The sequence below is a fragment of the Coptis chinensis genome, chromosome 8 (assembly GCF_015680905.1).
Source record: "Coptis chinensis isolate HL-2020 chromosome 8, ASM1568090v1, whole genome shotgun sequence".
Taxonomy (NCBI): domain Eukaryota; kingdom Viridiplantae; phylum Streptophyta; class Magnoliopsida; order Ranunculales; family Ranunculaceae; genus Coptis; species Coptis chinensis.
This window is the reverse complement of record NC_141463.1, coordinates 65,388,824-65,415,773: the sequence shown is the minus strand read 5'-3', so window position 1 is coordinate 65,415,773 and position 26,950 is coordinate 65,388,824. Positions and strand designations below refer to the sequence as shown.

Below are 26,950 nucleotides of genomic sequence, written 5' to 3'. Positions count from 1 at the left end.
CAACCAGAGAAAAACGTTAGTTTTGATTTTGGGTTTGTTGAAAGTTTCGATTTTTTTTTTCAATTAAAAGAATCTATTATTTCACATACAATCAGAGTTCGCTAGCACCAGCCCCAATGCCTTCTCTCATTATGTCAACCTCCACTGAAAACTTAATCCCAGATTGTTCACCAGAGTTTCCCTTCATAAAAACTCATACCCAAGCACTTAAAAAACTTGCTGCGATACTCGTTTACACTATCAGGAGTCTTTATCCACAAATCATACTTTCAACAATCCGCGAGCTAGAACCTAATTCCACATTATTCGGGCCATATGAGGTTGAATCAGACATAGATGTAATGTCCTCCAGGGTACTGAAAAAACTGTCTTCTTCTTCTTCTTCTAGGCTACAGAAGCCCTAATTTTTTTTTGTAATGGGTTTGAGTGGATTTGATGAAAGAGATTTCTCTCGTGTTTGAATGATTTATGGACCAGGGTTTTACCTTTATTAATTAATCTTTCATTTTACGTTGTTTTAGACTTGGAACTATGTTAGTTTATGTTTTAGGCTGCGAGTGGTCTACTTCTAAGAACTAATCTTCTTTCTATATGGCGTTGGGGTATGGCGTTGCTAAAAACTTGTTATGTTGTAGTGCCACATTTCTAATCCCTATTTGAATTTCAATGGGTTGGTCTGATATGAGAAGTTAAACGAGATACTTACTCTGCTCCTATGTATGGATATGGATTTGCGTATGGATTTCAAACACAAAAGGTCTTAATCTGGATCTCTATCTCTAGTTGTAAGAGATGCCGGGGCAAGTTGCAAGTGCTGATGCTGGGTATGGGTATCGATCACAATCTGGAGGGAATAGCTGCTCTAGGTACCCTTGCTTCTACTCCAACGGGACCAATGACTGGACTTGGATCAACTAGTGAAGCTACTCGGTCTCGGTACATGAACACCTTGCTACTATTTGCATATTATCAGTATATTAAAACTTTCTTTTATGGTTGCATATTCTCTTTTGCTATGCTGCTTGTCAAGGATGTCTTTGTAGATTTTAGTGGCTGGAATTTGGATTTGTTTCCGCTCCCTACTCATTTCAGGAGCCATCATTTAACATTCATTTGAGTTGGATATATTTTCGTTTGCATATTCTTTACTAGATATCATGGCCCTATTGGAAGGTAGTCACCACCCTTTTATCTTTCTACATGTTATGCAATCAAGTTGTCTCTCCTTAGTTTCAAGTTGGTTTCCACTATTGGTTGTTGGCCATTAGGAACAAAGATAAACACTAGCAATTTGAATTAGGTAAAAATTCTAATCTTTGTAAGTAACAAAGAACATTCCTAGTCTTTGTAAGTAAAAATTCCTTTACCATTTAAGGTGCCAATTGTGCAAATCATCAAACTATGTTGTTGAGTACCATGGTGCTAAGACTTCGAGGGAGGAGAAAGGTGTGGAACAAGTTTGTATGAAGCTTTTTTCTATGACATGTCGTATTTATTTAATTTTTTTTTCTTCTATTTTTAGTTGGTGTAGCTTGTTATCTATTTGAGAGGAATGAATTTGGATAATTGGTTCTTCTTGTTGTTTTGAGAGAACGTAACCTAAAAGTGCATGGCAGTAGATTTTTCATTCTGATTAAAGCCTTTGTTGGGCCATTGAGAATATACATTTATGTTGTATTATTGAAAGTTGAAATTAAAGGACTTCTAAGTCTTTGTGAATCAGAATACAAGTATTTTCTTAGCTGAAGTATATGAAAATTTCACCCAAGTCATGATTTGTTTGTTCTTACATGGTTGGCTTTACAACATATTGGTAACTTGATGGTTTCATACAATGGGGCCTCAAGCAGGTATGTGATTGGATACAAGATATTTGAGGTACTTAGATATACTAAGAACTAGTTTAGAATATCAATTTTACATGTTCAAAAGCATTATGTGATTATTATCTACTGCAGAATTTTGTCAACTCCTTTATTGCATGAATTTGTTATTTAGATTCTTTGTTTTTGTTTAGTTAGTCTAAAGTATTTAGTATGTATGGTTTTGCAATGCGTGGTTCCATAAGCTCTAAATGGAAGGAGCACTCGTTAAATTGGGGGTTGATGGCTCGAATCACTCGATCTAGATCCAATTATTATCTTAAAAAGCAAATAAAAAATAAAAATAATTTATTTTAGATAATTTGGTAGCAGCTAAGTTTGGAGCATTAGCATTTAGAATGCTATTTGAGTGCATTTTAGCTTTATTGTCTTTATTCATTTACTTACTTGTGTCTCTTTTTTAAATTTTTTGTACCAGATGGGCGATCAGACACTATTATGATTAATGAAGAATACTTGGGTGGATACTCTTCAAATTAGAAGTTTATGGACTTTTGTTGATTTTGCTAAGTTAGTTAGTTTTTAAGAAATTTGCCTAAATAGGTTAATATTTATGGAAATTTTGTAAGACGGTGTAGTGGCAAAGACCTTCATGTGTGGTCGTATGAAATATTTTTGCAGTGTATGTATGATTTTATTTAATGAAATCAATATATTTTGTTATGATCATTGTGAATTTGGGGTTGTTATGTTTATTTATGTAAGTTGCATTAGGTACAATCCACAAATGAAAAAGATTCAAAATCATGCAAAAAATAGGGAGACATTTAATGCAGCCAAAAACACTCTTTTGCCATGACAAGCTTGGGTCGCTATAAACACCCTTTTTGCAACGCTCTAGATGCAGCTGATGACTTAAACCTTTTGCAACGAACAAAGTGTAGCTAAAGGTTGCTATTTACTGACCCTCAAAGCGTAGGTAAAGGTACACCTTTTGCCACGCTTGATAGTGTTGTTACAGGTTATCTTTTGCAACGCCAGGCATTGCTAAAAAGTTGAAATATTTTTAATATCAATTAAATTTGAAAAATAGAATTAGCAACGAGGATAAAATAGTAGCAACGACCAATGGTGTTGCAAAAGACTGGGAGCTTTTGCAACGCCATACATTGCGTCGCAATTTATCTTTTGTGACCCACTTTTTAGCAGCGTCTTTGCGTATGTTCGTTTGGCGTTAAATTGGTCTATTGCAACGCTTTTTAGGACTTTTAGCAACGGTATATGGCACTGCAGAAAACCCCTTCTGTTGTAGTGATATGCCTCTCATCGTTTGAGATCGAAAAGCGGAGATAAAACACTTTGATCTTTAAACGATCTTGTTGGTAGGAAAACCCGTTATTATCAGTCGATCTACACATCTTTATTTTCTTCTTCTTTGAGTTCTTCTATATGTTGCTCTTGTTTGGTTTATGAGAAAATTGTTAAAAGGGGGTTTGATTTGGAGTCGTTTTATTTGGATAGAAAATTTGTTTGATTTGGAGTTGGAAATAGAGAGAAAAACTAGTGGCGGCTTAGGAGAAACAGATCGAGACATGTTGGTTTAAAGTAGGTGTTTGATGAATTGTCTGTGAGAAGGGTTTGTGGAAAGTGAGAAATTTGGACAAGTTTCTTCAATTTTGGAAATCTAAAAAACAAATTAAATTGACCGATATATATCAGAATAATCTCAAAATTTGGAATAAAACTCATGGACTTTCCATTTAAGAGATAGTCTGGTCAAGCCCGCTCAAGGGTAGTTCGACCATTTTCATAAAAAATAAAAAAATATAATATTATAAAATGGGTTGACCACGGTCAACTGAGACGACTCAAGGTCAATCGATAGAAGTAGGACTAAAGCCTAATAATCGATAATTTTAGGACCTATCCCTAAATAAGTAGGACCAATCCCTAAATAACCCATTTATAAACCCTAAGTGCACAATGGGTTTCCTAAAAGAATTAGGAAACTGTTTTCAAATATATATGTTGGTCACTTTTTAATGTATCAAATCTCAAATTTTCAATATTTATAAATCAAACTCACAAGTATACGAATCATGCAATAGTATAGTAAAGCAAGCCTCCATGACCAAGATTATGTTTTTGTGATTTTCTAATCTAATTAATTAATCTACCAACTAGAATAAAAAAAAAATTGGATTAGAATTAATGCACTAAACTAATTAAATAGCAGTTAAAATAAGAAAATTGAATGATTGTGAAAGATATCTAGAATTAATATTCATCTAATAATCCAATATACTAATATAATTTATAAATTTAGTTCATTTTTCATATAACTCAAAATTGAACACCGCTAGCTGCTTCAACTTCAATTCCAGATGATAAAACAATTTAATTAGTTATTATTTTTTATATATAAATCTTTAGCCACTAGTGTTCTTTCCTCTTTGAAAAGAAGATATTATTACTTAACTACTAATTGTCAAACGGTAAGCATACACTAACAAGATATTAACTAAGCATAATATATCAAATTATAAGTACAATGAGTGAAAATGTTTAATCTTTACTTGCAAAACCGAAAGAGAATGGAATTGCCCAAAGCCGACGAACACTATTATAGAACATTACACTTTATCAATGAACAAAATCATGAATTACATAAGCATACCGGCCTTCAAATTAAACTACATCTCAATTCTATAATAGAGTTTTTAAGCTAATGGAGAAATGGAGAAGATTATAGATACTGTAGAGAGGAGAGGGAGGAGAGAGAGAGTTAGATCTAGGATTTTTGTCTTTATATGGAGACTTACACATTCGATCTTAGATATGGATGCACTTAATAGATTTGTTCAGTGTCAAACTCTCTGGAACAATTCTAGAACCAATCCTGGAGAATTTGGATTCAGTTGGATAAAAACCGGATTCGCTTTGCAGGCTATTTTCCACGCTGTAGCTTCTATACATAACTTCAGTTTCATAATTCTTGTGAAACTTGGGATTCTTTTTTTTTTGGACTCTTTTTTTTTATGATTTCGAAATTAAAGCTAAGAGATCAGATTTAAGACTCTTCTAACTCAATAATTATCCTCTTTTAGAGTCACATTAGGATTGGTACTTTTGGATATAAATACGACGTTTTTGCCTTGGCTTTTAGCTGTAACTCCAAATAAATTTTCTTTGACCTGTTTGACTTATTTTCCCTCCATATTAGTATTTAGGTTTTTTGATCTGCAATAATTCAAATTGCGTCAGATTAGAATATTTAAATATAAAATGTATAAGCTATGATATTAGAGGAGTATGCTTTGAAAGATTGATTAGGCAATAAAAAAAAAATCTTTACAAAAAAATAAAAATAAATTAAGCTCATGTATTAACACATCCAATTTGATGGCAGATACTGATTGTTTAAGGGTTTTAGACATACACTTCAACACACTTTAACGTTTGATGCCGGTCAACTAGATTTGACTCTTATTGACCGTTAGTACATGTTTCTCATTTTCTTCCAATAAAATAATAATAATAATAATATAAAACTCCCATGATGAAATGCTGAATATGCCCTTAATAATTTCTATTTCGTATGCAATTTGCTATTTAAAATCAAGTTTTTCTATTCTATTATTTAACAAACATGAACCGATGAACGCACTCAACAAGTGTTTAAAATTTTAATTCATGTATTTGATGGCCACTGAGAACATATTTGATATTTCATCATAGGAGTTTTAGATTATTATTATTATTATTATTTTATTAGAAAAATAGAAACCTGGACTATCGGTTAATGAAAGTCAAATCTAATTGACCGACATCAAGGGTCAAAGTGGAGGGAGAGAGGGGGGGCATGTCTAAAGAAAATTAGACTAGGAGGTTATGTCTAATTCCCAATTATAAATGTGTGTGTGTGTGTGGGGGGGGGGTATGTCTGATATTTTTAACCTTACATATGATATCGAGTGATCAAGACATCCATCAGCAGATTCAAGAGCAATAATATAATAGAGTAAACCAAAGAAACGTATTTTACTACTGTGGTCGGTTGCCGTCACAAGACAATATGTAGTCGCAAGGCAATTGGAAAGTGACTGTATGTACTGTTGGCGAATAACTAACAGATCGATACAGAAACGCTGTACTATATTAGCGAAAAAAAAAGAAGTGCTGTACTATTATTTTCATTAGCAAACAATATTATATATATGAACACATTGGTGAGACATTTAACCTTTTTTTTTTCGATAATGAGAAGACATTTACCTTAAGAATTAAGAAGATCACTATTTTACTTCATGGAAAAAAAGAGAGAAGCATTTATTAGCGCAGTGGTTTGAAAATATTGTTCGTGTGTAATGTTGGTATCGAGTATACTAAGAATACAACCGTGGAAAAAAGGAGCAACTCGTCAACAACTTTCAGCTGAAATGTCCGATAACTACCAACTCGTGCAAACTCTAAATGGCTTTTTACTTATTCAGCCACCATATATTTGTGGAATGATCATCCACATCACGTTTACTATTAGTTAGCAGATAGATTAAGACATTATAAGTAGTGAAAGCCTGAAAGATACACTTGTTTGCCATACCACAAATATTGAATCCAAAAACTTCCACATGCAGAAACACAGTCGCTTCAAAAGTTCAAAGACCACAATGTACAGAGTCCAACCTGTGCACGTACATGTTTCCTATAGTTTACTTTTATCTTTGTTGTTTGGTCGGCAATGGCACCCCAAGCACACCACGATTTTTAATATATATATATATATATATATATATATATATATAGTATATATATATATAGTAAGGAGTTGACTGGTTGATCTAGTGGCCTGTCATCACTATCCATATATTTATATTTATCAAATTACAAGAATTATCTGTTGTAGCTAGCCGACAAAAGCAATAGCCATTGGGACATTGGGTCTACAACAATAAAAGGGTTATTGATCAACTGTTATAGATTAATTCTAGTGGTGTGCTCTGTTAATAATTGTACTTTTGTTTGTGAGATGACATGGTGAACAATGGTAAAGGACCACACAATTAGAAATGGGTGTGGACATGTCAAAGAAAAAAATGCAAATGAATAGGTGGGAAACGCTTTCACAGTTTTTAATTTGAATTTACGGGTGTTTTTTTTACTTAATCCCGCAAAGTATGTAGCGTTTTGATTTAACTCTCTATTTTTAAAATTATTTGAGTTAACCCCATCCAAGCTAATATCTTAGCTCATGCCAAAATTGACATTCTTTTTCAACCATGAAATTAAATCTTATAGTCTGATGAAATCTCAAAACAATATTATTATTGTCTATACTACTAGCCCTAAGAGTGGAATTCAAGCTAAACAAGCCGAGTTTTACCATGCTCAAGCTCGGCTCGCTAATTACACGAGCTTTAAATTGAGCTCGAGCTCGACTCATATAGTTAAACGAGTGAGCTCGAAAGCCTTAATTTTAAAGAGTTTAAGCCAAAGCCTCAGCTCGGTTATTTTACACTATAAATATGCTATTTGAACTAAACGAGCCGAGCTTCATCAAGCTCATTTGTTACACGAGCTTTTATTTGAGCTCAAGCTCGGCTCATATAGTAAACGAGCGAGCTCGAGCCGAGCTTAAACGAGCCAAGCCCAAGCCGAGCTCCGAGCACTCGGCTCAAATTCCACCCTTAACTAGCCCCAAATAAACTCAAAAGGGATTAGTATTTGTCAAATCTTTCTAATTGGTGCAACCCATTTTTTTCTTTATGAGAACATACCCAAAATTTTTATTTTTATATCTTCGCCATGAACATAACACATAGATCGGTCAGGTTTGTTTCTATTTATTATATGTATGTATTGGCTTTTACATTTAATTGTATCTTGCTTTTGGGATTGAATCGCCATCTTTAACTCTTTGAATTTAGGAGTGAGTTGTGAGTTTCACTACAACAAATAATACAAAATTGAATTTTCAAAGAAACATATATGCTTGTAAGCGATGTTCCGTCAAATGATATCAAGTATATAACATATTACTAATCCAACTTGGTTAGTTAATGGCATAGTACAAAATATTCCGATATATCGTGATATTTGGAGATATCTATTCAGATTTCAGAGAAAAATATATAAATATCACGATATGTTTAGAGATATATACGAATGTTTTGAGATATTTGGCGATATTTTGTATATATAACAATTTTATTTAATATTTACCATTATATTTCAAATAAATATAAATAATGTGTCATGATATATCAAGAAATATTCACGATATCCATGATATTTGTCGATATTTTGGATATATTCACGATATTTGTATGTGAAACAATATCAAATATCTCCAAAAAAGGAGATATATCCACGATACATATCTAGAAATTGAATATCGATAAATATCTATATCCTGATATTTTATACTATGGTTAAAAATAAGAGCGTAGAGATCACCTAGCAGAAAAAGAAGAGAAAGAAAGCTTAAGAAAGAAAGTATCTCAATTGATAAAAAAAAAAAAATTATATCCAAAAATACGTAATTGACGTCCATGTAAATACTGAATATGTGAAATTGGTGTGGTTAAGTTAGTTGTAGCATTTCATGGCATACTATATTGGAATTTGGAACAACCGAACAACATGTGGAGGTCCTTCGGATTCAATTTGATAATTATATGTTCGACTTTATTTGAAATATTTCCTGAGAAAGTCTGGTTGATAAAGTTTCAAACACAGTCCATAAAATAGAGTAGAAAGAGATCATAAGATTGTTTTTTGTATTACTTGATTATTTAAGTCTTGGATTATAATATCTAATGGAAGAAAATAATGAACAACTTTGCAAAATTTGGAAGAATTGGCTTTCTGGAGTGAACTGTTGTGCAACGAAAACGATAATAACTACAAATGGCGATAACAACAACAACAACAACAACAACTTGAGAGGAGTGGTAAATCACAACCAACCAAAACAAACAAAGTATCAACTATGCAATAAATAACCAACCAAGTAGTAGAGACACAAATATTTAAGTGGTTTGGCTTACGCCTAATCCACAATCAAATGAGAAGTTTCAAATTGAGAGAATCAAATAGTATTATACACTAATCTTGTTTAATAGAACACCCAAAGTCCCTTTTTAGAAGAACTCACAAATCTCTCATCAGTCTTTGGTTAAAGCTCTAACTTTGTTTTTTTAGTGTAGTTGAAATTTCAAAAAAATATAAAATTTTAGCTCATTTCGGCATATGACTACCAAAGGCCCATTAGGCCCATCATCCCAACATGAACTGGTTGATCTCTTCATCTCGTCGGAAAGTGCTAATTTGCATATTTTACTACGTCATATTTTTTATAAAGCTGATGAACATGGCCGACCAAATTACTTTTTGAAAATGCATGAAAGGCATACAATACGTCAGAAACTCGTAATTAGTTTACTACTTCACAATTCATATTACATTCATTAAGATATTAGCAGTTCTAAAGTACGCCTGCTGCACCGGTACGTATAAATTTGGGCTCTTATACAGTACTTCGTGATGAAATACATACGCACCTTTTAGTGTGATGAGTGGTCTCGATTGACTACACCACTCTCTCTTTTACGCACACTAGATTTTCTTAAGAGATATAATATATTGAGAATTTGAGATTCAGTCACGGAATACCCCATCAGACAACTAGGGACTAGGAGTCTAGGGCAGTGTAAAAGTTGCAGCAGCATGTCTAGGCAATCTAGCTATTTCCTGTTTTTCTTCTTTTTGCTTATCATGGATTCAGCTTGTCACTTCATGTTACCTTTTACTTTGGACATGCCACAACTGTAAAACAGCTGACACCTAAAAAAAATTGAGATGGAACGTGTTCTGTAAAATGGCAGAGGTAATTAGTTAGTTTTGAAGTGTAGCGTCGATAGCACTCGGACGAAAATTTTCTTTGTAAGCTATGGGTCTGTGGGCCCACGAATAGAGCAACGATAATAAGTCGATAACTACCCCGCAGTCAAACGATGGTGTTGTAGGTGAGAAACAAGGGGATGTATTTGGTAAGCGACTCTGTTTACCCCTTTCGTCTTCTTGACTTGGGGTGTCTAGATAACTATAAAATTATTACTACGTATAGATAGATAGCAATATCTGGCATGTGAGACACGTCGGACAGGATCCCGTGCACCTGATATAGACTAAATTGTAATCCACAATAAATACAAAAAAATACGTCGATCCCAAAAAAATATAAATTTTGAATCATTGAAATACTGATTATAACAACACAAAGCCAAGTGTTTAATACCAAAAATAAAAAACGAAATAATTCAACCTTATCGTATCAACAATCAAGTGCAGTCTCATTAATCAATTAATTATAGGCATTGAAATGATTGAACACTCTATAGCAATCAATAACACATGTACAACAATTGACATTTTTCTCAATCAAGTTGCAAAGGTAATGGAGACAGTCAACAGTATAAAGAAACGGCAGGGGACAGTAGATCACAAAAGTTTATATTGTATATATTATTATTTATGTGAGTTAGAGAAGTGGTGCGACGTAGTTGTCTGGTGCAGGCAGTGAGAAAAAAAAGAATGGACCTCTGGTAGATTCTCCTTTACACATTTTCCTTTTTGCCGCCTCCCAAAATACATCACTTAAAAGTTAAAACCACCACCACCACCAACTTCCACTTTAAAGTTTACAGTTTACACCACCACCACACAAGCAGTCTTTGACAACATCTAGATATAGATAGATAGCTAGCTAGCTCAAGTACGTACTTTAATATGATTCCACTTACTGCTGTATGTTTTTTTAGTCTATGATGAATTATAGATATATATATATATATTTTGGTCATTACTTAAAGTTAAAAGAAGAAGAGAGAAGAAAGAACAAGGATCTAAGATGAATAATCTTAATGAAAAGGAGGGTCTAATTATCAAGTTATTTTCTACAACTCCTAGTTGAATCTAAAGCGTTTTGCATTTTGTTTAGTTAGTTTACAAAATAGTAATTTTGTGATCATCAGCGTTTTAAGTGAATTCTAGAGACTGTAGATCATACAACACTATGGAGTGGTCATGAATAATTTACGTCCGGATATTTGCAGTTTCTTAACTTGACATATCAAGTTGGGCATCTGGTTTATGTTTGTATTTTAATTTTGGTCTTTACGTTGTTATAGTCTTAATTTTCTCGACTAGAAGTTGACGGTAAACAAGATTATACTTGTCAATGTGCCAATTCTGGTCAGAGGAATCATTTGCTCTTTGTTCGGTCGGTAGGTTTTGTGACTCTACTGGTGTTGATTAGAATGTACAGTAGTACCAGGGACCAGACTTGGATTTATTTGCTTTTTGTTTATACGATTGAATGTGATTGGCTCGACTTGAATGTGAGATTTTCTCTTTAGTGTTGCCAGCAAGTAGAAAAAGGGGAGTATAGGAGCAGAGAGTGAACAAGTATAGTCGTTTGCTGTCACAAGCAATACCACCTTTGTTAGATGATAATCTCCATCCATAAATTTCGCACCTATCCGTTTTAGTCTTTTATCTACTCCCAAGTTGTTTGTGCTGTTGAGAGTGATGCCGCTTAACAAAGCAGTCTCATATGAAGTCTGAAAATTGCTCTTGTTTTCATTATGGACATCAATGAGATGAGAGATAATAGCATGGCCGATTTTCTTATTCACTTTTGCGTTGCACCTTATAAATGTAGCAATGTAGGGTGCTAACTGCGCAGACTGCAGAGAGTGGAGCTTTTATTATTGTATTTGATATCTGCTTGAATATTTTTCTGTTATTAACTTTTCGATGATGTGCTAATCGTTTCTTGTCGACTTTTTCTTTCATTTTCTCTATGTTTCTTATTCAATTTTTTTTTACTTTGCTCAATTAAGTTTTAATAGCATGGATCGCTGGTTTTATTTCCGTGTCTTACTAATTTTTTGTTTGATCAGATAAAAAAATGGGAATTTTTTTGGAATGCTGTTTCCTTCCAAATGTATTCTTGGAATCTTGTTTCCTGTTTTAGCTGTTTTGAACTGCCACCATTGATCATATAAAAAGGGTTGATTCGTTTTAGACATTATGCATGTCTGGCCCTGTGGCCCTTGTTGGTAAAGTGGAAGGACTTTCTCATACAGAAAGAACTAGATCACTTGAGATCACTTCTTTCGATGACAAAGATCTTGTAGTAGCTAATGGACAGTTTCCACATTTATCTGAAACTGCTGGTTTTAGAGTTGGTGAGATTTTACTTCCCCATGGGGATTCTTACTCTGGGTCATTGCTTGGGAACATGCCAGAAGGTTTGGGGAAGTACATTTGGTCAGATGGATGCATATATGAGGGTGAATGGAGAAGGGGGATGAGGCATGGAGTTGGGAAGACGCAGTGGCCTTCTGGCGCTGTCTATGAGGGTGAATTTTCAAGTGATTACATGCATGGAAGTGGTACATATATTGGGCATGATAAAATCAGTTATAGAGGACGTTTTCGATTGAATCTCAAACATGGGCTGGGATACCAAACCTATCCTAATGGAGATGTCTTTGAAGGATCTTGGATTCAGGGAACAACAGAAGGACCTGGAAAATATATCTGGGCTAATGGAAATGTTTATATGGGCAGCATGAAAGGAGGGAAAATGTCTGGAAAAGGTACTCTTACATGGATAACTGGGGACTCATTTGAAGGAAGCTGGTTGGATGGCATTATGCATGGCTTTGGAGTGTATGAATGGTGCGATGGTGGCCGTTATGTTGGAACTTGGACCAGGGGTTTGAAGGATGGTAAAGGAGCTTTTTATCCTAGTGGAAGCAAGCTTCCTGCTGCCCAAGAACTGTACCTAAATGCTTTAAGAAAGAGAGGACTGTTGCCAGATATGAGAAAGCAATCCCATGGGTCCAACATCCGCCATGCTTCTTCGGTGGACTTTGGCAATGTGAAGATTGTTGAGAATTATGGTTCTCGTCCTGGTTCATCTGATAAGTTGCGCGAAGGAAATCTCCTTAATTTGGAGCAATCTCAATCCAGAAATGTCGCCTTGGAAAGACGCTGGAGTCTTGAGGTAGCTATTGAAAAAGTAATTGGAAATGATATGTCATTGAATTCGGGGGACTCTGTATTAGAAGGTAGCAAAAGGGATGACTACGAAAATGCTCCAATACTGGAACGAGAATATATGCAAGGTGTCTTGATCAGTGAGCTTGTTTTAAACAGCAGTTTTTCTTCATCATCAAAAAGAGCATTGAGGAGGACGAGAAAACTTGCAAAGGAGATAAAAAGGCCAGGTGAAGCAATCATTAAAGGTCACAGGAGCTATGATCTAATGCTCAGTTTGCAACTTGGCATCAGGTATACTTTACCTCTTGTTATAATAACTAGTGATTTTTTGATCTCGAGTAGTTTGCAATTTTCCAGTATCTCTTGTTATAATATGTGCTTTGTAGTATTAAAGTGTGTGACCTGGAATTTGACTGAAAATGTGAAAGAGCATTTGAAAAAACCATAAAGAAATAAACACGTCTATATACATCACGTGGTAATTTTCAAATTAGAATACTGACTACATTGTGATTAAAAACTCGAAAAATTATTGTGAGGAGGATTAGTTAACCTAGCCTCTCCTAAGTCCTTTTTCTGTTTGAAAATTGTTAAAATGATTTTGACACAACCTTAGTGGTTTGTTGCTGGCATATCTTGGAGTGAGTCGGGTGATGAAACCAAGACAGTTGATGGAAGCAATATACTTTTTTCTTGTTCGGTGGGGCTGTGTGTGTGGTGTGTGTGTGAGGGGGGAAACCCAAAGATCGATGAGCAATAATTTTAGTAGTATTATTATTTTATTGTGAAATAATTTCAGTTACCGTTGTCATTATTCTTGTAAAGAATATCTGCTAAGGTCATATATTTGTATATTTGTATACATGATAATGTGGTATTTGTATACATGGTAATGTGGTCGTATATTTGTATATTTTGTACGAAGTTAACTTATACAGCATGTATATATCTGATCAGGTATACTGTTGGTAAAATTACACCAATACAAAGGAGAGAAGTTCGAGCGTCAGATTTTGGTCCTCGAGCTAGCTTTTGGATGCACTTTCCTAAAGCAGGCTCGCAGTTGACACCCACTCATCAATCTGAAGACTTCAAGTGGAAGGACTACTGCCCGATGGTTTTTAGGTTGGTATTAAAATTGCACTCAAGTGACTTTGATTAGAAGTGTTTGACTGTTGGAAACATAGTCTTACTTTGCTTCTAGTGCATTCTCTGGGCCTAACTGAACTAGTATTTTAAAAGCTATTACTATTTGTCATGAATGCTAATGTTGTAAGCCATGCTTCATGGTTATGGTACAATTTCTATTTGTTTCCATTCTTTCAAAACATGCTCCAGCGTATATGGAAATTTTCATAAACATCTTTGAACCGATCTTCAGAACAATTGGGTTTATTCTGGTTGTGTGTAAGATTTTAAATTGCCGCGGAAGAAGTAAAGAGCAGCCATTGGCGTTTTCAGGGTTTCATCCCTCTTGGGCTTAAATTAATTTTCCCTTAGTTAGTTTGATCGCTTGATTATTGTTAATGGCATCTACTTGATACATTAAAGTGGTATGAGAGCCCAATTGTTCTAGGGTAGTTGGGTAGATAGCAGAAAGTTGTGACATTTTAATATTGAAAGAAGTCATGAACAATGGGAAACAGAATCCTGCTCAACAATCAGTGCAGCTTGACCACTTTATAGTAAATAATAGGTATTGATCCCTGCATCGCTGCTTCCGGATTTTCGCAATACACCATGAGTATTTAACGCCCACCACTCTACTAGCAGTCCCCAAATTTATCTGATAAAGACTTTTTCGGTTTTGGGCTTATAAAGTAGGTGTTTTGGGGGAAAGGATTTTTTTTTTTTTTTTAATGTTTTCCATTGATGACTAAATTACTTTCAAGTTTGCACCAGTTATGATATGGCTTCATATGTTTTCAGAGGCATGATAGCATAACACATGGAGTAGAAATCTTAGAAACACGACATATTGACTGTTTCGGTGCAGTAAATGGACGGTCAAAATGGTTGTACGAGTTTCCACACGAAACATTATCTTGGCCATCCATTCCGTTTGCACATATGACCAACGCTGGTTATCCCATGCTCTATTTTTCATGTCTCACGACAACATATTACATTTCGTATCTGCTTTATATATATTTCTTACGTTTTCTAAAAACTGTTTGCCAAACTTTTACCGATTCCAAACGATAAAAGCCTTTGACTATATTTTGTGTTTGCATGTTGCATGACTTTCCTTAAAATTTGTCGGTGAATTGTGACTTGAGAGACATTTACCTGTTGCACTCTTTCATTCCAGTTAATGCAGCATTATATTTAGTTTACGATGTTTATCCTTCAGAAATCTGAGGGAGATGTTCAAGATTGATGCTGCAGATTACATGATGTCGATTTGCGGAAATGATGCTCTTAGGGAGCTCTCATCTCCGGGGAAGAGTGGTAGCGTATTTTTTCTGTCTCAGGACGACCGGTTTATGATTAAGACTCTCCGCAAATCTGAAGTTAAGGTCAGTATAGTCTTAAGTTGGGACTTGATATTTTCATATTATTTTTTCGTTTATGACTTTAGATTCTCTGCAACCCAACTATTACAAAGATTAGAGAACATCATTTTGAGTTGAACAGTATGGGAAACTATTTGGTATGTTACTTCATGTTCATATTAGTTAGCTGGTTTAATTTTGAATTTCTAACCATATTTTGTACACTCTGGATAGTGTGCGTTTTTGTTTTCTTTTTGTATTCGTTCTTCTTCTGTTAAAATCCTTTCTAAATAATTATGTGTTGGGCATGAAGCCATGAAATATTATCATGCACTAGCATATTTAAGAATGTACAATGGTAGTTCTTTTAATAATGGATTGGTGGTTTTAAATGCATAGGTTCTTCTGCGGATGCTTCCGGACTATCACCATCATGTGCGTACATATGAGAACACACTCATAACCAAATTTTTTGGTCTTCACAGGATTAAACCCACAAGTGGTCAAAAGGTACATGACAGAGTAAATTACAACTGTAATGGGGCATATCTGTGATGTCTATTGAAAGCTGAACCAATCAACTCACATGCGTTTTACAACTATATATCTTATGTTTCCTGTTGTTTTAACATATTTTAATTTTTCTGGGTTTTGCAGTTCCGTTTTGTTGTAATGGGCAACATGTTCTGCACAGAGTTAAGAATTCATCGAAGATTTGATCTGAAAGGTTCATCACTGGGCCGCTCTGCAGACAAAGTTGAAATTGATGAGAATACTATACTTAAGGATTTGGATTTGAACTACTGCTTCTATTTGGAACCTTCTTGGCGGGAGTCTCTACTAAAGTAAGGATACTTATTGCGGTTTCATTTTTTACCATAAAGTCGTTGAATATTGTAGTGCAAAACGAGCTTCTGCTTTCAAATACTTTGCATGCCCTGTTGTCCACGTTGTATAGCTTTGGGTCTGGTATTACAGTGTTTGTGTACTTTTATGAATGTACATGTAATACCTTTTCAATTTGACAATTTAAGGAATGCGCAATAGAGCCATTGTAGGGAAAGTAAGACTTTGCTTTTTAAGGTTCCAAGGTTTTCCTAGTGCAAGTTTTTGTGCCCCATGATATGATAGTGAAGGAGCAGGGGAGGGTGAAAATGAGCTACAAGTGTGAGCAGAGGATAATGCCAAGGGCGCTGACTTTTTTCTTCACCACTTAGTTCCCTCTCTTCACTGACCTGATCTACAAACTTCACAACTTCTACTCTTACTATAAGGTGCTTACGTAAGCAAGATTTAGATCCGACCCTAATCAAACTATTCTGATTTCTCAACTCAAACTTTTTGGCTAGACCAAAACCATTTTTCGAACATTTCTTGAGCAGTTTTTGGATATCAAACAGACCTTCCCAAATGGTCATTTCCATGTTGCCAATTTACCCTCTTTTTCCATCAGTTAGCTACCATTCTCTCAAAATAAGCGCTGTTTCCATGTGTGTTCTATATGCCTTATATGGCCGTGCTGAGGGCATACGTCGAAGCCCTTTCCCCAATTGTGGAGTCATTGCAAAGCCTACCAGTTTATGCATATGATGCTATCTCTGGATTAATTTGAATAATATATACATAAATAAATTCTATAGGATGGAGCATTGATTCAATGCCATACTGGTTCCAAGTTAGAGTAATATTGTGATAAAAAATCGTTTAAAACAACATGGTAGGGTTTCACGTGCAACTTAAAGGACTCGACTTAGTTTGTTCAGTTCCGCTATATAACCAATATGATTAGGGTGTGGGTTAAAGACTTAAAGGAAACAGTACATGATGGAGCTTGAGAGAAAGTAACAATTCTTTTCTTAGTATCACAATTGTCGAGGCAAAAAGTTACCCCAGCACTCTCAAGGTGAGTATGCGCTGAAAGGAAAAGATAGAAGAGAACTAGGGTTTCAAGGGAAGAGATGAGACTACACCAACGTACTGGTTGCTTACGTACGCAGAGGAGTCCAGGATCAAGTTTCAAAACGTAGTTCTGGAGGTTGCAGAGACCTCCATATTTATATATTTTAGAATTTAGATACCTTGGAAGCCAAGAAAGCGGTTATGGAATATTTCTACCCAGTAGAATCCTCGTCTGATTCTACTTCTAAGGTGGGATAACCTTCCATTCCAACATGATTCCCTTCTATCCTCCAAAGATTCACCAGAAATATCCCTGTCTTCTCCTATACGAGATCTTATTTATATATAAGGTTTAGGGTTTCCAGTTCGGTGTTACCTGGACCTTAACTGAACTCGCCAAATAAAACATGCCAAAATAATCCTGCTACACAGAGCATCTAGTCAAGGAATGACTAATATGGATCCATAAACAAACCCAAAACCATCACAAGAATGATCTTGGCGAGATTACCCGGATGGGGCCCAAATCATCTCGGGAATAATCCTGGCAATCTTAGGACTAAGCCTGAAAAGTGGTCCACGTGGGTCGGGCATGGTCATCTAAGTTCATTGTATGGTTCTGATTAAAAATGTCTTTCACAACATATATGAACCACGTGCATACCTAAGTTACATTGACACGGACACGAGTGTCCATATCCGACACGGATACGGAGTGTCTGACACGGCGGAATATTAAAAACTAAGGTATATCACACACAATATGTGTCCGGGTGTGTCCGATACGGACACGTGGATACGTATCCGACACAGATTATTTTTGAAATATGGTGTGTCCATGTAACATAGGTGCATACTAAAAAGGTCAACGAAGTGTCTTGACTTCTTTCAATACATGGGTACACATATTGCCCCCACTTCAACACATTAACATATGCATGTGAAGTTGATGTGTTGAAGAATAAGTGAAATGAATATCAAAATGGTTACTGAAACGAAAGTATCGAACCGGTTCAGTTACAAAACAAACAGATTCAGAAGAAAATAAAGTGGTTCAATGACAAAGTGAACCGGTTTAGCAGGAAAACGAGCTGGTTCAGCTAATACCAATCTTACTGTGACCAAAACCGGTCAAAATCCCTAAACCGTTCTAAAAATTTCCTCAACCGGTCTGCTGGTTTGCACCTGGGCGGCACCATGGGTCCATGGCCATCCCAGACTGTTGATTTTTATTTTTCTTTATTGCTGACATCACCTGGTAAGATGATGACATCAATTCTATCAGATGATGATGTCATCAATGATCACTGGAATTTCCGGCAGAGGTCCTGCTGGTGGCATTGTCGGTGGTTGCGCCGGAACTGTTGCCAGTCCGCTGGTATTCCCTCCTGATCTGCCCGGAGGTTCTACAGCCGGTGAACCTGAATTGTTGTTGGAGGTTCCCTGCTGTTGGTGGTCCATATCTGTCATTGGGTGGGATTTGAACTCATAACTCGCAAAATGCTTTTGCAAGATCTGACCATTTGATCCATTGCTCATTGTTGCCTTCCTTGATCAGAACAAATATATAGAGTTGTGCCACGGGCCAAGGTTCATCCACCAATGACATTTGTTTCAGCAAGATCTATGCAATGGAGGGTGTTTTGTCAGGCTAACTTTTTATAAGGGCAAGTGCTTTTCGAGCACAAAGCCAACCGACAACTTTGTTCTACCCATTGTTGACCTAGTCGCTCCCAATGCCGAACGCCTAAACTAAGCTTCATATGAGAGCATTTTCAACCATTATAGAATTAAAGTGTCAAATTATGAAAATTATATATGATGATGAGGGGGAAAGTATATGTGAGAATGTAATCAAGTTTTTTTTATCTAATGAAATGGGGTAAGGGACCTCAATAACAACCCTGCTTGCCAATCAGAAAAAAAAAGTGTCACATTATTCCATTGGTCGCCCCCAAGTGGGGTGCATCCTTTTAGACACTTAGATTTTCACTAAAAATGGCAAGTTGCCATTTAGAAAATTGTGACTCATAATCTCAGGCAACTATCTTGCTAAGGTGTGGTTAATATGTATGACGCTCCCAATACTTTTCTGGATCGAAAAACATTGAAAAGCGGTTAAAAATTTCTTACCAATGGAACTATGTCACTTGGCGACCAAGTGTAGTCCTACTACGAAAACTCTCCCCAAGACGATCCCTGATGGAGACCAAAGGACAGTTTGTTACCATCTCTTTGGGTTTGAAAGCTAAGTGTAGCCCACATTTTGCCACCAAGGTTCTACGCTTGATGTAATCCAAACAAAGCCACTCAGACCAGAAACAACTAAATGTCATTCATAGTTTATAAAAACCAAATATAGCCAGATTCTGCCAATCAGGACATGAGCCCAATTGTACTCCAACTCCGCCAAATGGCACCAAGGAGACCTTGGATTTGAATGCCAAACATAGACTAACTGTGCCACCAAAGCATAGTATTCAAAAAATTGGCAGGGGATAGGACGGGATACGGAAACAACAGAGCAAACCTGAGTGGGCCTGCCGAAAGGTGGGGAAATGAGCTTTTTCTCCAGTAGAGAATCATGCAGAAGTAATTCGAAAACTTGAGAGACCTATGACTTGGCATATGTTTTAGTATGTCTGAAGTTTAATGGGTTAGAGTTTAGGTCTTTGAGCAAGTAAATTGTCTTTGATTGTTTCATGCTAGTCTCTTCTTTTCTTTTTTGGGTTTGGCAGATGGAGGACCCATTCCTCATGTTGCTTGGTGCTATTGGAAATTGACCTATGGGCAATGTTCAGATGTGCGCGAATAAGAGTAGAGAAAGTTCTTAGCACTTTGATTAGTACCATATTGGCATATAGTAAGAACTAATGAAGAAATTGGAATATCATGTGCATCATCTAATGACAAAATCATCACTTGAAATTCCTAACACAGATGTCATGTGTCTTGAACTGTTGATTTTAGGAGTAGAGTTTGTTTAGAGTTGAGCTTAGCCCTATGCTTGAATGTGTAGGTTACATGCTAAAATGTTGAACCTGGTAGTCTCTTACTAATTGAAACCACGCTGGAAACTAAAAATCTTATTTGACATGCCTGGAGGCATGCTTTATTTATGGAGTTATTAATCTTAATCATGTCCGACCTTTTTTTTTAAGAATTACAGTAATTGGGTGTACTTAATTCGTCCATAAATTGCAGGCAAATTGAGATTGATAGCAGATTTTTGGAAACACAGCATATAATGGATTACAGCCTTCTATTGGGTGTCCATTATCGAGCCCCCCAGCATTTGCGATCACTCACATCTTATCAACGAACTTTGACAGCAGATAGACTGGCAGTTCTTGTTGAAGGTAACTCCACATCTATTTTCTTGCATGTTAACAGTTCAGGTATGGAAGTTTCTTATGGCATCAGTTCTTACAATAATGTTAGTAACATGAAATACATGCGCAAAAGGGGGAAAGTACGGATAAGATTTTATTACCAAGCAGTTTTTGTAATATTAAACGAAAAGCAAGTATAACAACATTTATATTGAAAAATTATAAAGGTCATATGCAAAAGAAGAATCATGTGTAGCCATTTTTAATACGTATGATGCTGTGATTTGTACTAACATATTAAAACTGGTAAAAAAAAAAGAGGATACGAGTCTTATTTTCCTTATTCTGGAGGTTGATATGGGTTCTGCTTTACAGCTACCGTGGGTTAGTATCTTGCTTTGTGCCATTATTGTTAGATATTTGGAACCACGGCAGATGTAACCAAATTTTCAGTTTATGCAGTTACAAATGCAGAATATTCTTGAATAATGAAAATAATTACAGTTCTCCAGTGACTTTTTATTTTTTCTAAATTATTCATCATATACCAAACATAGTCAAAATTTCCTTTAGTTATGTAGTCCTTTTATACTGGAAAACCATTTGGATTTACATTTCACCACTGAGGGAGCAAATGAGAAATTAAATGGTAAATTATTGCTGTTGCACACAAGAGTTGGAAACATGTCAATTGTTACTTTTGTTGGAAACATGTCGATGTACACGTATTACTGTGGTTTGTAATGTCAATACTATTTATTAGTTTAACTATTTGACATAATATGCACATAAGAACATGGAAATCCACTTTGATGTTAATGTTGATTTAATTCCAGATGCCCAAGAAGAAGAGATCTCTAATTATCCGCAAGGTCTTGTTTTGGTACCACGTGAAACTGATAATGAGAGTGTCGTTGTTGGTCCACACATCAGAGGTAGTCGATTACGAGCATCAGCTGTTGGTGACGAGGAAGTAGACCTTCTACTTCCCGGTACAGCAAGGTATAACCCCTCAATACTTGAAAGTGGCTTAAGAAGCATTGTATATGGGTATCATTAAGCTTCTTTCTACCTTGAAATAATTTGATGTTCACATATTCCTCAGCCGGCTACAAATCCAGCTTGGAGTGAACATGCCTGCAAGAGCAGAGCTTTTACCGGGAGAAGAAGCACAGTGGTTCCATGAAGTTTATGATGTTGTTCTATACCTTGGTATCATTGATATATTGCAGGACTACAACATGGGCAAGAAAATTGAACATGCATATAAATCTCTTCAATTTGATTCATTGTCCATATCAGCTGTTGATCCAGTTTTCTACTCGAGACGCTTCTTGGAATTCATTCAGAAGGTCTTTCCTCCAAATTCTTAGCAACTCGTGGACTTCAATGAGTGTTTATTGCAATTTTCCGATCATTTAAGACTGTCAAGATCTTCTTTTCAATTAGGAAGATGAGGTATATATTTGCTATTTCAAGCAGTTTAAACTAGGCCAGTTCAAATCTAATTTCCCGTCCATTCTTTTAACATGTAATATGTATATGCTGCTTGAGACAAAGCTGCTTCTTGTGAAAATATGTTCCTATCAGGAGTAAGAGAGGTAAACACGTCGGCCATTTGGAGTTAGACTGCATTTTAGAGCTCATTTTATAGAGATTTTTTTTATTCAGAAGACTGATTTTGGTTGCAAGTCTTCATTGGCTTTTTCTGCAAGAAGGCTTCACAAAATCCACTCATGTAACTTTTAGGGTAGTTATGAAGGATACCGATTATCTAATACGGTTGTACTGGACCTTATTCATAGATGTGCCTTCTATTGGAGTCACGCAAACAATTAGATCAAGGTTGATCGGCAAAATAGATGGAACTAATCTTGTTGCCTATTCAGTATTTGTCTCAAAATGTTGTCAGTACTGCAATTGTGGTCATGCGGTCCCGTCAAATGTCAATGACACAGATTTGGAGCGTATGTGTGTACTCCCAAAAGCTTATTTGGATTCACACCCCAAAAAGCTTGATAATAACTTTTTAAATTACTGGATCACGTAAAAGGAGGCAGTAACAGCAAGTTTAGAAGCGCCTGGGCAATGCGGGTGATTCACATTTGGGGGCTAGTGAATCTATACATGCCTTTCGTTGTGTGGACAAATAAATTCTCAGTAAAGTCTTGGAACCATTTTTCTCTCAGCCATTATCATTTCACAAGGACATTTTCTGGCAATGAACTTTTGGAACTTCTGTTAAAAGACTCAAAAGTCAAGACACGTCTCAAGTTCATGAATCATGAGTCATGACATAGAGGGACAATCAAACCCATGTGAAAATAACTAATAAGCCCATAAACCTCCAAGCCGAATCATACACTAAGAGCATCACCAATGCAGGGTCACGTCACCATATTTTAAAAGGTTAGTTTGAAGGAAAAGCCTGGTATAAAGGATCTCTAAATCATGTGTTCTACAACGCGAGCCTTATAATCAAAGTTTGGGACTAAAATAGGGCTGGCGAGGTTCGACTCTGAGTAAGTAAACAAACGCGTTTTTTATGCCTTTTGTAACTTAAACAGTTTAAACATATTCAATAGCTGGGCGGGGGACTCGAACACTAGAAGTTCCATTCTAAGAGAATCTTACACCAAATACGCTGGGTTTTTGGCTATTGAAACGTTTGTGGATGTATTTCTATTTAGCTCACGAAAGAGACCGGGTTCTCTATAAATGTGATAGAAATAGAGACAGTTTTAAAAGATGCTAAATATAGGGGCCATATAAAGACTGCATTGAAAGCCTATTTTACTATTGTTCCCTTAAATATGAAGATAGAGGACCATATAAAAGTCCCAATAGTAATGCCCTAAACATAGCAATTTTATGTTCAACTCTATATAGAATTAGATTGAGAGCAAATTCTTATAAAACAAAAAATACTGATAGAGAGCATGTTTGTGTATCTTACGTATCTCCACCAAATTTGCGCTCTACTTTTGATTGTATACGATATTGAAGGAAAACAAATAACAAAAGGTTAATCAATAGCTCCATCACACTCACAAGTCACAATTGATGAAGTTTGCTTCCACCGACTTGATGCAGACTAGTGCGAGTTGTTTGAACTTTGAACTATAAGGTTACACTTTTTCAACATGACAATATTGAACATTTGAACATGCTCCTCATCTCTGCGCGTTTTATTAATGGAACTTTTTTGAGACGTAACTCTTTCCACATCTTTGCGCATTTTATTAATGGATTTTTTTTTTGAGACGTGTGACTAAACTCTTCTTTAGTCTATTTTGATTTATGGATATTTTAATTTTTCTTATAAGAAGCTTCCATCAACTACGAAATAGACGTTTCCAAGTTCCATCGACGGATTCAACTAAATTTCCATCTTGGCATACATTTTTCATATTTTTTCTTCTCCTATGCGGCATTATTTTTTAAGAATAAGATGCGAATTTTCTTCACAAAGTGGGTTTTTTCCTTTGTTGTTCTTGACTCGTAGTTATTGACAAAGTGAGGTGTTGGCGTGTTGCTGCAAATTTTCTAATGCTTAGTTTCATCCTTGTCCAATCAGTGTGTACAACAAACAGAAACAAAAAGTAGGTAGGAAAAACGGGTATTGTTTTGAACTACCATGGTTTCCAATTTTGCCCTCCCCTTCTACCTTTATCTCAACCTCAAAACCCAACGGTCCACCACCACCCATTTTCTCTCTCTCTTCAATAGTCCAATTATCAAAGTTCAAGATAACTTGATTTTTAAAACGAAATTGGTTCCAAGCAAGAGTTATATTAACAGTTGATTGATCGCCAATGAATTGAAAAACGGTTATTCAAAACCCATTTCTATTAATCAAGTACTATTTAAGTTTGTTCGAACCTCAAACTAAAATCCCAATTATAAATTTTCAAATTTGCTCAATAATAAAAGTATATTTTAATTTTGATCCTAATAAATGTTCCATGGAGTGGAATATTGTACACTTGAGGGGTTGTAGTCGAAGAATTACCGAAAGAAATGGGGTTTTTTTGCCTTAACCCCCAAAGTTTGTACCTTTTTCCCCTTCCACTCCCAATTTTCGAAATCATTATTGATTGCCTCCCGCTCCGCTAATTTTCTGTGTAATAGACGTTGGTATTTTGTATATTGGCTTTGATATAATACAAGTACTATAATGACTGGGACTGTTTCACATTCTCGCGTTGCGGCCTAGTGGGTTGGCCTTTTGTTCGATTAACTGGGCTTGGGACGAATATTGAAGCATTGGAAGCTACTGAGAAGCGATTGTTTGATTGCACAGAGACGTTAGGTTTTTCATTTGGGTTCTTTCCTGTGGCTGAAAAGGTTGACAATTTGGATCCTGAAAGATTGAATGTTAGTGGCGGTGAGTGTATTGGTGGTGGGGGGTGATAGAGTTAACTGTAGGCGGAAGAGTGTAAAGTGTACTGGTGGTGGCAGAGAGTGTACTGGCGGTGGAGGTGAGTTAACAACTGGATGTGGTGGTGACTGTATTGATGGCGGAGGAGAGTGTACTGGTGGTGGAGATGAATGAACTAGAGGTGGAGGAGAATATACTAGTGGTGGTGGTAGTGAGTGGACTGGAGGTGGATGTGAATATACTGGGGGTGGCGGTGAGTAGACTGGAGGTGGAGGGGAATGTACTGGTGGTGGAGGGGAATATACTGGGGGTGGCGGTGAGTAGCCTGGAGGTGGAGGGGAATGTACTGGTGGTGGAGGTGAGTGAACTAGAGGTGGTGAATTGAAAGGAGATTAAAAAATGGGGAAAATTCGAATGGTTTTTTTTTTACAAATTTGAATGTTAAAAATGGAGGGCTTTTACAAAGGGGTGCGGTATTGGCATCCCGATAAATGGGACTAGCACCCCTATGACAAAAAGTAAAACAATAATGGTTATTCCTTATATGTTCTTTTACATCCCACATGCCCATAGTTCTACGGCAGGCAGTTACCGCGAGATCTCATATTCTACGGCAGGCAACTGCCGCGAGATCGCACAATCCACGACATCGGGTTACCGCGAGATCGCATATCCCACGGCAGGCAGTTGCCGCGGCATATTTTTTTTGTGTTTTTTGGTTTTTTTTCACTTCAAATTTTGCGTATTGAAACACACCGACATATGGATACCTCATTTTCTTCTTTAAAGTTTCTTTATACACTCCAAGAACAACACCAAAACCATGACAAAAAAAATATACAATCGAGTCATAATTTTGCTATCTCGTGGCAAATATTTTCATATGCTATAAGAAAATTTTGTGATCAAATTAATGAAGAAGAATTTTAATAATTAACACAAGCAAAGACTCAATTTTAGTAAACAAAATCATCTCGCGGCAACTAACTTTTTTTTATAGTGGCTATTAAGTTTTTTTTACGGCAGCCACTTTCCGTGGGATATGGGATCTCGCGGCAATCCGATGCCGTGGATTGTGTGATCCCGCGGCAGGTGTTTGCCGTTAGTGTTTTTTGTGTATTTAATGAAAGGGTGCTAGTACCATTGAATTGGTCAAATGGGTGCTAGTCCTATTTATAGGGGTGCCAATATCGTGGCCCTTTATAAATATGAATTAGGGACACATTTACCAATATACAAAATACCAATATCTATTGCACAAAAAATTGACATAGTGAGAAACAATTACTAATGATTTCGAAAATGAATGATTTTCAAAAAGGGGTACAAAGTTTTGGGGGGGGGGGGGGGGGTTGGTTAAATGAAAAAAACCCAAAGGAAGAAATTAGCTGGGGTGGGGGAGGGGTTTTGGTAACTTTAATAGGTTGTGTTTAACGCTTGAATAGATTGTGTGGAACGGAGTCTATTTTAGTTACCCACGTGACACATTCTCATAGGCCAGAAGCAAATACCAAAATTGTAGCAAAAATAGACTCCGTTGGAAAGTGTTGTACGGAGTATTGCCTGGGATTTGTAGGGCCTGAAATCAAAGTACAAAAGTTCTAAAGCAACACACAAATTGAACGGAACCACAACAAACAAACTGACGTGGCAGCCGTAACACGTGATTTATTTTTCTTTTTATATTTTATTATGGGTAATTTTGCACACACCTATAAAAACACTCCCGTATCCCAACTTTAAAATAAATAAATAAAATTATTTAAAACATATTTAGGTTTCTAAATTACTCCTTTTTTTATCAGGCGTACCCAAGACAAAACAATTCATTTACTTATTCTTCTTTTTTGTTAAAAAAATAAAAAATATTCTTGAATTCTTCTTTAATAATTTACCTCGCTCTCTAACAACATTTCTCTCATCAATAAACATGATTACAAATCAACA

At 36.0% G+C, this 26,950-nt stretch overlaps 1 protein-coding gene across 3 annotated transcripts; it reads left to right on the top strand.

Annotated features, from left to right (window-relative positions):
* Positions 1 to 10,123: 10,123 nt before the first annotated feature.
* PIP5K9 (phosphatidyl inositol monophosphate 5 kinase) lies at positions 10,124 to 22,249 on the top strand. Of its 3 annotated transcripts, none has more exons than XM_086575427.1 (9): positions 10,124 to 10,278; positions 11,789 to 13,187; positions 13,854 to 14,021; positions 15,250 to 15,415; positions 15,791 to 15,901; positions 16,049 to 16,236; positions 20,495 to 20,649; positions 21,459 to 21,624; positions 21,728 to 22,249. In XM_086575427.1, the coding sequence occupies exons 2-9, from the start codon at positions 11,923 to 11,925 to the stop codon at positions 21,993 to 21,995; spliced, it is 2,487 nt and encodes an 828-aa protein (XP_086431553.1). In that variant the 5' UTR covers positions 10,124 to 10,278; positions 11,789 to 11,922; the 3' UTR covers positions 21,996 to 22,249. The 3 variants fall into 3 exon arrangements, with proteins under 3 accessions (XP_086431553.1, XP_086431551.1, XP_086431550.1); XM_086575425.1 differs by having other exon boundaries at positions 10,222 to 10,429; XM_086575424.1 differs by lacking the exon at positions 10,124 to 10,278 and adding an exon at positions 10,368 to 10,599.
* The last annotated feature ends 4,701 nt before the right edge of the window (positions 22,250 to 26,950 follow it).

Bases quoted from the DNA above. Each gene is read 5' to 3' on its own strand.
- PIP5K9 (XM_086575427.1), top strand. From the start codon at position 11,923: ATGTCTGGCCCTGTGGCCCTTGTTGGTAAAGTGGAAGGACTTTCTCAT. The intron at 13,188-13,853 runs GTATACTTTACC...ATATCTGATCAG, and splicing joins AGTTTGCAACTTGGCATCAG to GTATACTGTTGGTAAAATTA. The intron at 15,902-16,048 runs GTACATGACAGA...TGGGTTTTGCAG, and splicing joins AACCCACAAGTGGTCAAAAG to TTCCGTTTTGTTGTAATGGG.